The 14,414-nt window shown below is 44.6% G+C and overlaps 1 protein-coding gene across 1 annotated transcript in view; it reads right to left on the bottom strand.

The window, feature by feature from the left end:
• Positions 1–14,212, bottom strand: part of INSR (insulin receptor) — a 51,632-nt gene extending 37,420 nt beyond the window's left edge. The window contains exons 1-2 of the mRNA XM_068420397.1: positions 13,939–14,212; positions 6,330–6,881 (exon numbers count right to left, since the gene is read on the bottom strand). Of these exons, the coding sequence (XP_068276498.1) occupies positions 6,330–6,881; positions 13,939–14,023 (637 nt within the window). The 5' untranslated portion in view covers positions 14,024–14,212. The remainder of the gene's footprint in view (positions 1–6,329; positions 6,882–13,938) is intronic.
• Between the last annotated feature and the right edge of the window lie 202 nt (positions 14,213–14,414).

The following is a 14,414-nucleotide window of genomic DNA, read 5'->3' as shown; positions in this document are numbered from 1 at the left end:
TTAAGGGGGTGAAGGGAGGAAAACGTACAGGATATATGAACTGGCCAGCTCCTTATCTTCCCTTACGGCACCAAAGCACCCCCAACACTCAGCAGGATTCGCTCTGAATGAAACAAGTCTCCTCCTCCCCGAGCAAACACATCGCACCAGGTGACCCATTTGCAGCTCTCCCATTCATGCATTACTGACACAGGTTAACCCTGTTGCTCAGTATTATTTTTTTTTTACATTCTTTGATTCCTCCTTCCACTTCCATCCCCAGACAAGAGCATTTTCCAACAAACGTGTCTGCCAAATGTAGTCAATCTTCTTTGTCTAACAAGGGGTAGTTCAGGTTCCCTCGTTCAAGCAAACAAGGTACCTTGGAAATGTTCTTGAAGTGGAAAAAAATAAGTATTCTACCTGAAGTGCCCTTGGCATGCCACCCTTGGAAATCACAAGCTGTCGACGTCACCAGCGAAGATCAACACAGATCTCAAAACACCTTCCAGCAATGTTAGTGCTGAACCACTGCATGTGAAGTGTCGAACTCCCTTCAGCTTCAACTGCCCAGGCACTGACTTAAATAACAAGTGTTTCGGGGAAGGGGCTAAGGATAAAAGAATTAAAATGGCAACTCAGATGAAAACAAGATGAAAACTTTTCCAATTTTCACTGTATCAGCAGCAAAACACTGGCAGCAAAGTACCTCATTCTCCTTTTTAACTAATCAAACACCTTTGCCTAGATAAGACCTCAGTAAAGAAATCAAGATATCTTAACTTCCAGGAGAATTCTCTACATTTACTGTTTATTAACTGTCGGATGAGCTAGGCATTAGTTCTTTTTCCAATGCTCTAAAGACAGAATGGATCAGACAGTGGCTTCTCTCCAAAGTGTTCGTCAGCGATGGGCATTTAAGTAAAGGTTCAGCAGTGAAGAAGCCCAAGAAACATAAACGTGGTGAGACCATGGGAGCTGCATGCACGGGGATTTCTTAGCAAGCTGACACCGTAGTACTGAAGTCCCAGCCTTGTGTCACCCCGGGTCGGTGGGCTGTTAAAGAGAAAAGCTGAACTAGATGCATCCTCACAGCCCCAAGTTTTGTTTGTTGCTTTTAAAGTAAATACTATACTCTTAAATAGCCATTTCATGCTTTTTCCCCCAATTCTGGGCTGGGAAATTGTATTTCCCCCAATTTCTGGCTGTACCAAGCACCACAAATCTCTTAACTACTCTTAATAAGCTAAAGTGAATTAGTTGAGGATGTCTCGCCGTTTGCAAGCATCACAATAGCCCCAACCACAAGCACTACATGCACTCAATAAAGCTGTCGCTTGGCAAGGTTCAGAGCAGACGCCCCCGTGAGATTATCGGGTGTCAACTTCCATCTGGCATTTGTCAGAGCTAGGGGAAAAAAAAAAGGCAGTTCTTATCAGATCTCCAAATAAAAGGAGCACTTCCACTTCATGTAGTAGCAACTGGAAAAATTTCTTTTGTGTTCGAAGCTTTAAAAATATCTTGCCCTTGAGGTTGGCTAAGTCTGCTCAGTGCTTCGAGACCCCTTTCCCATACAAAGGTAATAAAACTAAGCTTACGGTTACAGAAATTCCCAGCACATAAAAATTACAGGAAGCTGTTGCTAAGTAATATTTCTACCTAAGCAAACATCGCAAAACATTTCCCACACACACCTCTGAACTTTGTTATTCAAACCTGCCTTGAAGATGTTCATAGTCACAGAATTTCTTCTGGCATTGGTCTCCTTAAAAGCTCTCGGTGCTATTTCACAGCAGTGGAAAGAGGTTTCAGGCTGAGCAATGTTTTTCTGATGCTTTGTTGTGTTGCTTGTACTAGGAAACAAAGCAAGCTACTAAAGCCACTCTTCAGATCCTTATCTGTCCCCTACCTGTCCCAGAATTTTCCCTGGATAAGCCACAGGAAAATTAAAGAGAGATTCTGTTGTATGCCCAGTCTCCAGACGTGCTTCCCCAACATCATAAGAAAATCTGGACAAACATTATTATTTTCTCACAGTACCTTTCTTCAGCAGCTCCTCTGCATGGCAATTACTCCAGACCATCATCCCTTCTATCAGCTTTGTTTTACTGTTCTCTTCAATTGGCCCAAGTGGTTTCATATGCTTTCTACTTCCTTTTCATGAGGTTAAAATTCTAGATGGCACTAACTGAGAGACACAACTTTTGTTTTTATCGCATAAAGCAAGATAATAGATTGAAGAAAGAATCTATCTACAAACCTGAAATGGCCCACACTCTTAATACCTCAATTTCCTGGTAGTGTGAAGTCCCAAGATCAAGAAGACAAGAGACTCCTACAAAGGTTTTATTCAGGATGAACAGGAGAATTTGAATTTCATCATATCCTCTAAGGAACGAAGCCTCTATTTCAGTTATCCATCCTTACACTCCAGGACCGTGGCCCTTCAATATTCACCAAGGGACCGTCTGATACTGCAGATCATTTTCCTGGTCATTTTTATTTGGCCATTCCACTTTTCCTTCCTATTATCTTACTCCACCTCCAGATGACCCAATATGCAAGTAAAAGGCTGAATCCACCTTTGTAATTAGACTGTCAAAAACATCAGACTGCTTCAACATTATGTATGGACAGAGAAGACTGCAAAGAGAACTGGCAGAAAATCCTGTTTCAGAGGGAATTGTTCCTTCCACAAGGGGAGTGACAAACATATAGCATTTTTATTACATTAAAAAAAAACATGCAAAAAAAATGCAAAATATGAAAATCATGTTTGGCAGATCTAGACTGAGGTCTAGGACGTGGCATTTCCAGCATTTTTGTTGTCTGCATTCTTCAGCAAAGACACTCTCTGCACGAACATGCTGCACCAAACCAAGAACTATGTTTTCACAGCAATAAAAGTTAAGTACGTATGTAAAAAAACCCTTATAAAAATGTGTGCTGAAAAGGTACAAAACCTCCAGAACAGGAACAGCACTTGGCTGCCACAAATAGTGTTAGGCTAGACCCAAATTCCAAACAGGCTACATCTTCCCCTCCCTTCCTACCCAAAATGTACCATGAGTTGGCCTTGATTGAACCAACTTGCTTTTCACACCAACACAAGGAATTTAGAAAAAAAGAAAAGAAAACTTTGAGGAAACACATCCCACCCAATCTCCATCTATGCTATATCCACCTACACATCTTCGCACTCAGACACAGATTCCTCAATATTGCAAGTGGTTTTTTTTTTTTCAAAGCATGCAGCTGCCCACAAATCATTTCAGTTCCTCCCAACTGGTTTCATCCACGACCTTAGCTCTAAACGTCTGTAAGAAGATCCTTTACTTTGTTGTCTTGAACATGTTATCACCAACTGAAAAAATTTCTGGGCTGGAGTTAGAGCTGCAAGGATGATTCAGAGACTTGGATGTGTGCCTCAGAGATAATTGTATGCTATAACTGAAAGTTAGTTTTGGAGTTAACTGGGATATCTGTGCTGATTAAAATAAAGAAATATCAAAGATGAACGATCAGTATGAGATGGGGGAGGGATAACGGGAAGGAAGCGACGACAGAGAGCAGGCAGAGAAGGTCAGGGACTGGTGTGGAAGAGATGGGGGACACCCAGGACCCCACTCCAACCCCAACCGTTGCCATCACCCTTCCCACTCCCACGAGACCTTTCTGTGACATCTTTCAGCCTTCCCACACGTGCTCTCTCAAACTTCTTGCCTGTCTCCTCATTTTCTCCAGCAAGACTCCAAGCTCAGCGGGCTGGAAAACCTTGTCAGCTTGGGACTTGTCTCTGTCAATTGACACGCACTCAGCAACATCAAAACAATCAATATTTACATGTTCTTTAAGGATTTTTTTCTGGTAGACAAAACAGCAAACAAAAGATCCCGACCCACAGTGCTATCAGCTCAGACAGCAACAACTTCCCACCCAAAGATGCAAAACAAAAACCAGCAAACCAGAGATTCTACACCAAGGTTTATAAAACAAACCAGGGATACAAATAACCGGCGTTAAAACAAACAAGACACCAAACCAAACCTCCCCCAAGAAAGTTATACTGGAATTGCTATGTTTTGCTCCAGCTTTGGCTAAAAGAGAAAGAGCAAAAATAAAAAATGGGAATACTCTCAAAACCAGAGAGATGGGAGGCTTCAGCACAGCGTGAGCTGCTGAAGGTTCCCCGAGAAGCTGCAAAAACACAGAGGGAAAGATTTCACAACATTAATACCCTCGGCACTGGGAGCTGCTACGAGGCTCTTCAGGCTAAGGAAAGCCAAAGTACAACTCACACAAGCTCTTAATAATCTTGACATAACAATTACACACGCTAAGGATACGTTACGGCTGGCACGAGAACAGAGAACCCAGTGATTCCACCAACAGGTTCACTAAATAAAGCCACTTAATCTCCACCACAGTTACTAGCGTGCATGCTGAAAGTCTAAAGGCTACTCAAGAAAGTCTAAAAAGTCTGCTCAAGCTGTTAAAATAACTTTAGAAGCACAGAGGCAGGTGTCACAAGTATAATACAGATACCAGCTTGCTGAGAACACCAGCTACCAACAAATAAAAGTACAAATTTCAGCATTCAAAACAAAGATAAGCGCAGCTTGTTGAGTGGTTTTGAAAATGCATACCAGTTCCAGCCAAAATATGTAGGAGCGTTGCTTCTCTAAACCTTCTACATGGAACACAGAAAACCAGATGGCAGCAGCTGGATATAATTACTTTTGAAACCACTTTCAAATTCAAATTTCGATTTCAAATGCAAGTCAAGTGGACTTACTAGCTCGGCTGCCTTAGGTAACTAAGCTAAGACAGCGTGTGATACTGTACCAGTATCCTCCAATAAATTTAGCTGAATTTGTACGAGAGGCTCAGGAGCTGAGATTTCTGCCCCAGTGGTAAAATATCACATTCCTCCAGGTTTCAGGGAAACAGGCAGTCAGGTAAAGGAGAGAAACGATACATTCCCATCTGCTGTAGCACAGCCCCAGAAAATTCACAGAAACGAGGGACATTACGAGGGGTCTAGCCACAGAAAAAGCTTCAGTTAGATCTTTAACCTTATGAAATAGCAAAAAACAAACCATGAATGCATAAGAAACCAGGTTTCAGCAATGACAGTAACCATATAGCAAAGGAGTTTATAAACTAAAATGCTTTATAATCTTATTTTTCGTTTTAAAAAAGGCACACTCATACACGCTTGCATCTTCTTGCTCATACCCTGTTATTCTGGCAACAAAAAATAACCACTTTCTTTAAAAGAAAGCGAGACGATTTTGGGGTGAGGAGTAGCAGAGGGGAAACCACATTAATTTCATTAGTTTATGCATACTGGTAGGAATTCCTTCTCCAATTTGGCACTCAGCACTCAGAATTGCCCTTTAAAGCTTGGCAAGAAATTCTCCCCAGCCTGCAAGTTTCCTAATTTCGTTTTAGGACACACTGCTTCATTGGGATGCACCACCTCCACAAAGACAGGCAACTCTAAACGTGTCAGCTTCACCTCAATTCACTTTGCTCCCCGTCAGTCTGATTTAACATAAATCAAAGTAAATATATAATTAAAACTAAACTTAAGCTCAGTTCCAAGTTTGGAAAACACAAATCTGTACGAAATTAAAAGCAACCCTAATACAGTTTAAGAACTGGAGTTCAGGAGTTGCAACAGCAGCTAGTTTTCTGAACAGACCTTCTCCCCTGAACCAAAACACCAGGCTCAAAGCCCAGGGATTTCACCCTCCCCAGGACTCCTGCTATGGGCAACCCCCATCCAAGTCCTCTCCTCCTTCTCCTTTCCCCTTCAGGTCTGACTTGGCTTCCAGCTTCTTACTCTGCGCAAATGTTGCTCACTCATCCACATCTCTTACACCTTCTTATGGCAGGAAGGTTTCAGTAAAAATGTAATTGCATTTTTCTAGAGTCGGGTTTATTCCATAAAGACTCTTCCCTGCCGTTCTGTTTCTGCCTGCTGCAGCCTTTCAGTCAATCTGGACTTTTAATCCCCTACCCAAGCCCTAACACAGACACTAATACCGCTAACTATTATACAAGACACCAGTTCCACTCGCAGTCTGTTAAACTTGTGAGCAGTTCCTAACTTTCCAGAGAAACAAACACAATATTTGTGGATACATTATTCACACGGGTGAAAGAACCGCTAAAACAACCCCATCCCAAAGGTTCTCTCTTCACCTGACGTCAATTTTGAAACTTGCTAGTAATTTATGCTTAAAGGTAGCAATTAATAGGTACCTATTAGCCCTCCAACAGATCCAACAGGTTAAAAACTGACAGCAAAACTATAGTTGAGATACGTCACCCCCCAGACCCACCTCTCTGACAGCGATCGTGGGTCCAGCAGCGTTCAATGAAAATGCCATTTATCACCGTAGGCGGGCAGTTGCTCTTCCCTTTCACAGTTCCCGGACACACATCTCCACACTCTTCTTTGTCATCCTTGTTGGCCACGATGTAATTATCTTCTACAGAATCCAAGATCCTTGACCAGTCGATGGTGGACAAGTAACACAGTTCGTTGTTCTTCTCAATCCGCACAGCGCCTCGAGTGATGTTCATCAGGTTATAGAGGCCGATCTCCTTCAGGTGAACCATCTCAAAGATGACGAGCGCGTAGTTAAAGAACAGATGAGTTCCTCGAATCACAGTGAGGTTGGGGAAAAGTCCCTTCAAACTCTCCAGGCCATACACGCGAAAAAGGAGCAAGTAGTCTGTGATCATCGTCAGTTTAGGAAAGCTGAGCTCGCGGAAATCTTCAGGCTTGGTTTTAAACATCAGCAATATTTGCAAGTGGCCCTCAATCACCGTGCAGTTCTCGAGCATGTTCAGCCGGGTCAGATTGTTGCGAATGTCCATGCTCCTGCAAACTGGAAGGCAAAGAACGACGTTAGTTATTTATTTAAGAAAAGATAATTAGGTTAGTTTTCTAAACACACAGTCTTGTCCAAACGCGCCATAATACATCGCTACACTCAACACAGGGCCAGGTCCTTTTCAATAAAGCACGCTTGGAGTGTTAAGAAACACACTGTTGGGAACGCTCCCTGGGGTATGATTACAAAATAAGACTGAAAGGGTATTTCATAATTTTTCTGCCATCTTGAGCTTCTGGATATTACCTCTATCACGACTGCAGTCCTTAGACGTCATTCGGCGTTTACAAAAGTAAGAGATGTCGATGCAACAGAGTCTGTTTTCTTTAGACAGTTGCCAGCGGCACACCTACCCCATCTCAGATTGTGCAATTAATGCCCGTGGATTAGAGGGAGTAACTTAGAACGGTTGCAGGGAGGGGAAGATAGGACAAGAATAATGGCTAGGAAATGGTAGTGCTTCAGAAGAGAGCAGAAAATCCTGGAAATACACACATGCAAGAGCACAGCCTACGCTCCTGCCCAGACTTTGCTGACAGGAGTAATTTACTACAGTAGTAATTTTTGCCCTAAGCATTCTTTTCAGGTTAGGTAGTTGGGCTTTTTTGTTATTATTTTCTAAAGGTTGCAAAACTCCCTGCCATGACTGCCTGGACAGTTTATTTAGTAGAACCGGTAACCCCAAGAACTGGCAAAGTGAACAATTACATGGAGCATAAATTAGAAGGTAAATAGAATAATACGAATCCAGACACCAGCAAAAGAGAAGATGGAAAGCAAGAAGTTTTAATTGGGATTTTTTTTAACGCTATAGTTACAATTGTCCGACTCCTCCTGGGTTTGCGCAGACCACTGCTGTGTGGGTTAAAAATAAATTCTATGCAAATGTCTTAATGATTATTCAAAAATTTGCTCCACTGCAATAGAAAAAAATAAACCTGGCAACGCTAATATAGGGTTTGAAGCAATGTTATTGCCCAATGGGATTTTTTGGCACTATATCCAAGTCATTTCATAAATGGCTTTCTGGAAGAAAAAGCTAATGCACACAGTGCCTCAAAGATCAAGGATGTACTTTTTAAAAGTGGGAAAGGAAATCTGATGACCAAGTAGCAGCAACCTCTTCGCCCCATGAAAAACTGCAGCCAAACTGGAAGGAAGCCAGCAAGCTGCCTTGCTGCACCTCCACACCGTGGGCTAAATGAACTCGGAGAGCAACTGATTCAGTTTAAGTACTCTAAGTACTCTAAATATTTATCTTAAATAATTAAGATGGGTATTTCCAAGGAAGCAAGTGTGTGACAGCGTGAGCCAGTGGCTTCTTCATGAAAGGAGAAGCAACAGAAGGACAAATAAAACTCAAACACTGAAATTCAACGTACAAGTCACCAGTGCAGCTAAAACTATCTGAATACAGGAAAAATCCAACCCCTTGGTTCTTATTTACTGCTTACTCAGCACACAGGCAAAACACAGCACGTACCCACGACCAACTGCTGTATCACAGTATAAAGTACTACCTAGAGTAACGTGAATGTATACAGCTGACCTCAAGGAAAAGCAAAGGTCAAAAAATACAGCTCAACTCTACAGACTAAGAATTAGAGAGGAAAAGCTCTAGGAAAAGCTCTAGGCTTTTATTGTGGCTCAAGGCCACAAAATGCATCTATACACTAAGCATAATTACCCAAGTCTTTCATCATTTTGACTGGAATTAGGTAAGTCACTAGACACTGGCCGCAAGCTGGCCCCCAGATAACCCACACAGCCACCCCTGCTCGGAGAGAACGGCTAAAAAGAGACAGGTGAAGCTTGGGAGCAAACAGCAAAGCATTCCGAAGTGTTAAATAATCACATAAATCTACCAAAGCTGGCAGCACAGGTCCACAAGCCATCAGTTGTTTGCATTTTAGAAAGATTGTTGTATTTTTCACCAGCTCTCGTACAGAATGCATTATTTGTAGTCAGTGCTGCCAGCACAGACCAGACAGGCGATTCCACGCATCCTGGCAAACCAGGATGTGACCTGAGTTACTCAAACCCTGCTGCTTTCAAAGCTGAGCAACAGCAGCGTAATAAACCGGCACGTTGTCTGCTCTGCTTCAGGGGTTCCAACGCTGGGGGCTTCTGCACAAGCCCCTTTCGCAGAAGGCAATGCCAAACGCTGCTGGTATACAAACTTAGGAGGAATTTAAAACAAATCAGAGGTTTGTTTCTGAAATAAACAATTGAACAAAAGGCTAATATAATTGTAAATCTACAAAGATTAAAAGGGTTTATAGTTTTTTCCCATATTTAGAGAAAATCAGACTTAAGAACTATTTTTCATGTTCTACTTCAGTTTAGTTTTTAAGTGATAAATTCCACCACGGTATCTGAGCTCCTTTTTTTTTTCCCCACCTCAAGGATCAAGGAGAATAATAAGGAGTTAAGAATATCCAAAACAAAATATGCTTTTTTGTCAGAGGGTTCTCGATCTTTTCATGCTTTTGAATTCTGTTCAGCTGTTTGTATCTTCTGTTCATGCAGCAGCTGCTTAAGTCACCCCATAAATTTATTGTTACCAAGACAACAAGAAGCAGTTTTAAGCAAAAGTAATAAGTGTTTTTCCACAGCTTCTCTCCATAGTATTTCTTTTGCAGGGACAGGAGAATTAATCAACAATCCAGTACGAAGGCTAGGCAGGTTTGATCCCAGAAAGAGGAGAGCAAAGTTGAACAGTCAATTGTAAAACAGACAACCTGGTTTCAAAAAACCACATAAATCAGCTTTCAGGAAAATAAAAATCTCAAATGGATTCCCCAGCAGTAGGCCCAAAACTCTTCCTGTTCCAACTACTGGCAAAATCTCTTCTAAACATAAATTCCTAAATTTCAGCAGAAACAGGCTCCGTGTCCAGCAGCACAGCGTTACCCTGCCAGAGAGGAAACCCTCCTCCAGCCCCAGCTACCAGCTATTCACAGTAACTCCAAAAAAATTATAAAATCATTCTAGACATGTTTCATCAGACCCCCATGAAAAAAGTCGCAGGGCGTGCTTTATAAAAAAACAAACAAACAAGCAAGCAAATCCCCAAACGCCAAAGCCTCTTGAACAAACTAGTTTGGTAACAGCCTTAAAGTACTGAATGAAGAAACTAGATCTGATAGCAGAGGTTAGTTTTCAAGACAGAGTCGAACCTCGGGAATAGCTGGAACTTAAACCTTGTTTATAGTAAACGATGTGGCTACCAAACCCTAACGAGTCAGTGCTTTAGAGCTCTGGCTCTTTCACAGTCAAGACCAGGATGATGTAGTATTGCACAGAAAAATCACAAACCGTTTAAGACAATGATTAGTCAATTCTGCATTTTTATGGTGTTGGCTGCCCACTTGAATAACCAAATTGTTTAAGAAAAATGACACTCACTTTGGTCAAAAGCTTTGCAATTCTGTATCAGGTTGACTTTAGGAGTGGTATTAGGAAATTGGAAAAAGGTGTTTCTTAGGATAACTGCTGAGACAGGAAAACATCCTGTTAAGCGACAGGTTAGTAGAAGGGACTGTAAGACAGCTTCTAGCCTGCTGTAGCCGTAGTTTAATAAACACAAAAATATCTAATTGTGAAATATTAATTTTTAAGCTTCAGTTTTCCACCTCAGCCATTTAGATCTGAGCAATGAAGCAAATTCAGACACGGACTCAAAAGCAAGTCTGTCTATAAGCCTCCAGCCCCCTCGGGTAACCCCTCAGATGCCCGTTCTCTTTCGGTATTCAAGAGAGGGCTGCTGCAGCGAGGGCAAACCTGCCACGGAGGTCTCTTGCTTTGATACCAAAAGCACATATAACCTCGTTGTCTGGCCTACAAAGCGTGGTTTCCTCTATCATTCTGCCCTCCTCATTCAAATAAAAACAAAAACCGTGACTCATCTGCTGCGCTTCCCAGGCGAAGATAAAAGGCAGCGAAGCGACAGCATCCCGGGACCACGGGAGATCACTCGGGGTAACGGGCAGAAGGCAATGCTGACAGACCTCACGATCGTAGTTACTTCAAAGGGAGCAGGAACAGGTTTTACACGTTGCCAGTATCAACATAACTTATATTCCGCAAGACAGTCACTCCAAAATTGACCTCCAGAAAGCTGACGGGTTTTACAGGCTATTCAGAGAGACAGTTAGCGTACTACCTCTCTTTAAAATAGCACGAGGGCACACCGGGACAGCCGATAGACAAGGTTGTTGCCCAGTTTTGATACAGCCCTGCCCTGCTGCAGCTACTCTTTTCGCTTTATTTACTCCTGGGAGCAAAATTTCATTCTAGACCGAGTCTCTCAACATGAAAAATTAACACAAGGTTGAGGCGGACAAAGGGACCAGTTTCTTAATGAGTTTACGAGCACGAAAAAAATCTGTATGAGCCAGAAACAATAATTAAGAAGCAAACTATTTTAAAAGGCTATTACTACAGAAATACAAAGTGAAATTTGTCCCACCTGATTTAGGCAGAGAGATATCAGCAAGACTCCTAACTCCCACCAGCAGCAGTAGGCAATGGAGTACATGTGCAGCACCCAAATTTAGATGAAGAGTTTGGAAGGGGAAGAAGCATAATCTAAACTCTAGTGACTGTAACGATTAGTTTTCTACTAATTAGAAAAGGAGCCCAAAGTAGGTTGCTCAGTTGGCAGATGCCTAAAACTAGGTGAGGTAAATCCCACCCTAAATACCACAGCTAACGAATTGACGTGCATGAGTCACGCGTGAGATTTATTTCAAGAAGTTGCATTATGTTTATACAGTGATAAAAAACCACTGGTTTTCTTCACAAACCTGTTTTTAGTCACAAAACAAGATATATGTATCTTCATTTTATGCGCAGGTCAGGTCTCCTTTCCTTAACGCTTGGTTCTACTCCTCTCAGTAACTTCTGAACTCACCAACTAACTTCACTCATGTGTAAAAGGGGAAGAGAGTTCTCGTTCCTAAAAGACTAATGAAAACTGGGGATGGGTTAAGGAGGAAAAATTCAGCATCTCCATCCAAAGGATGCTTTAAGCGTGAACTCAAACCATCCACCCAGTTTGCCTGCTGAGCCACTCACACACACCCTACATGCTGCTCTCCCCCAGCCTCTTACCAGGTGTAGTCTAGAAGTAAAGGGAGGAGAAAGATATGGGGGCACAAGAAAAACTGCGTATGGCTGGGCTCAGAGATGGGGGGACTATTGTCACTGGAGAGCAGCGTTATCATGGGGCGTGTGCGTAGGGAATGCAGGACACAAATCTCCCAGAAAGCAGACTTCGTTAGTGCCGTTGCTCAGGGAACAACTTGTTTGCTTATGCAACTATTGTGCGTTTATTTACCCTTGGAGCCACGCTGATGCCGGCCTTAGCGTTAGTGTGTTGTTTTCCATCCGCACCATAGTGCTGCGTGATCTAATCGTTCTCAGAAAATGGAGCCAAACATCAAAGCAGCTGAAAACCTTTTGAATTAGGGGCCTTATCATTCAAATTGTCTGTAAAATACTTTGAAAAGATATAAAAATGTTCCACCCCAGACTTTGCTTTGATGTCTTGGGCATCACTCCTGTTTCTCCATCCATGAATTACATATTTTCCTAGCGCGTGGTAATACAGCAAACATTATGGAGTTAAGGTCACTTGCAACCCAAAAAGCAGAATATGATTTAAATAAATAAATAAGAAGCTTCACTAGTAGTAATAATGATGTTTTCAAATTAGGAAACTGTTGGACTGAAGTTGTATATGTATTTATTATTAGTGTTATATGTCAACTACCTTTTCCATGTCTCTGTCGGTAACCAGCAGGTTTGTACACGCTTGCCAGCTGGAACTTACCCTCCCAACTTAAAACCATACCACTGGTCTCTTCTAAGGCTTCTAAGATAAAAACATGTATGAGGAAGAAATTGGGGTATTTTTTAAATATATAACTTGTCTGATTGCTGGGAAAAAAAGGCTGTCTTATGGGTACATCCTGCTTTATTCCCTGAATATTGTACACATTCCAAAAACGCCCATGGTTGCATTGTCTGCGCTTGAACCGATTCTTTTGCTATCGCCTTTTCCAATGGGAAAGCTAACAGGTAAACTATGGCATTGTCTACAAGAGACAATTTATGCATCCAGTTAGCTCGCCTTAAATAAATACTTTCATTTTATTAAAAAACATCATCCAAAATTAAAACCTGTAGCTAGAAAAATTTCCTAAGCAAGTTTATTTTATGTAACCCATAAAAATAGCTCACAAGGCTTCAACTCATGTCAGCCGTGGATTTAACAAGCTTGCCACCTCCAATACAACATCTTTATACCTCTATCTTGTATTTTACAAGACCCTGTTTAAACACCGATCCCTACCTCTGAGCTTCATCCCCGGTGGAGCTGAAAGACTTCCCTGAAAGTATTCCTGTGGTTAAAGACAAAACCTCCCAACCTCGCCACGCTAAAACCCTTCTGAAACTAGAGCCGGTTCTGAAACCGGTGTCAGGGCGCTGTGGCTCGGAGCTCTCCCAAGGCCCTTCCTTGCACCTGATCCACGCCGAGCCCCAGTGAGCGGCCCCCTCCCCGGCACAGGCGGCGGATGGCCCGGCTCTACCCGCCCGGTCCCACGCCCTAAAGCCCGGTCAAACGAGAGACCCGGAGGGGGTGAGTAAATCCTCAGAAGAACCGGGGAGAGCTACAGCCCTTCCCGTTACCGTCCCGGCTCCAATCTCGGCCGCCGCCGAGCCCTCCCTCACGGCCCGCTCTGCCCCGCCGCGGTTTGGGGCCGAAAACACCGAACCCGGGGGATGAAGGTGACCCGCGCCGGAGGGCTGCGGGCCCCGCTCCCCAGGCCCCGGCCGAGCCGCCCCCGCCGCCGGCCCCACGGTGCGGCCTGGCGCGGCGGCCGCCCTCCCCCCGGCTCCTCGCCCCAAGCAGGTACAAAGGGTAAGCGCAGCGGGGCCGGGCCGGGCCGCTCCGCCCGCCTCGCCCCTTCACGGCGCGGGGCCGCGGCCCGCCGCCACCCGGGCCCCGCCGCCCGCCTAGGCCGCGCCCCCGGCCCCTACTCACTCTCCCCGCGGCTCCGGCCGCACCAGGCCGCCAGCACCACGGCCACGGCCAGCGCCGCCGCCGCCGCCGCCGCTCTCGGTCCCATGCCCGCGTCGTTGGGAGCCGCCGCGGCTCGGCGCGTCCCGGCGGGGGCGAATCAGAGGCCGCGGGGCGGGCGCGGGGGCCGGGCCCGGCTTCGCATCGTCGGTAAGAGACCCGGAGAGGCGCCGCGGCCCCCTTTATAGCGCCCGGCCCCTCCCTGCCCCTCGGTGGCGGCCCCGGCTCCGGCGGCCCCTTTCAGCGCAGGCCGGGCTGGCGGTTGCCTCCCTGGCCAGTAAACAAGGGGCTGCCCCCGTCAGCTGGGAGCGGAGCGGGGCGGCGGCAAGAGGCGGCGCGGAGCCGGGCAGGGGACGGGACGGGCCGGGGGAGGAGCGGCGGCGGCATCCACCTGCCGGGGCCGCCCCCGCTGAGGCGGCTCCGGGCCCGGGCTGGGCAGC

The sequence above is a fragment of the Nyctibius grandis genome, chromosome 31 (genome assembly GCF_013368605.1).
Source record: "Nyctibius grandis isolate bNycGra1 chromosome 31, bNycGra1.pri, whole genome shotgun sequence".
Lineage (NCBI taxonomy): Eukaryota > Metazoa > Chordata > Aves > Nyctibiiformes > Nyctibiidae > Nyctibius > Nyctibius grandis.
The sequence above is the reverse complement of the archived record's forward strand: the minus strand, read 5'-3'. Positions and strand labels throughout refer to the sequence as shown.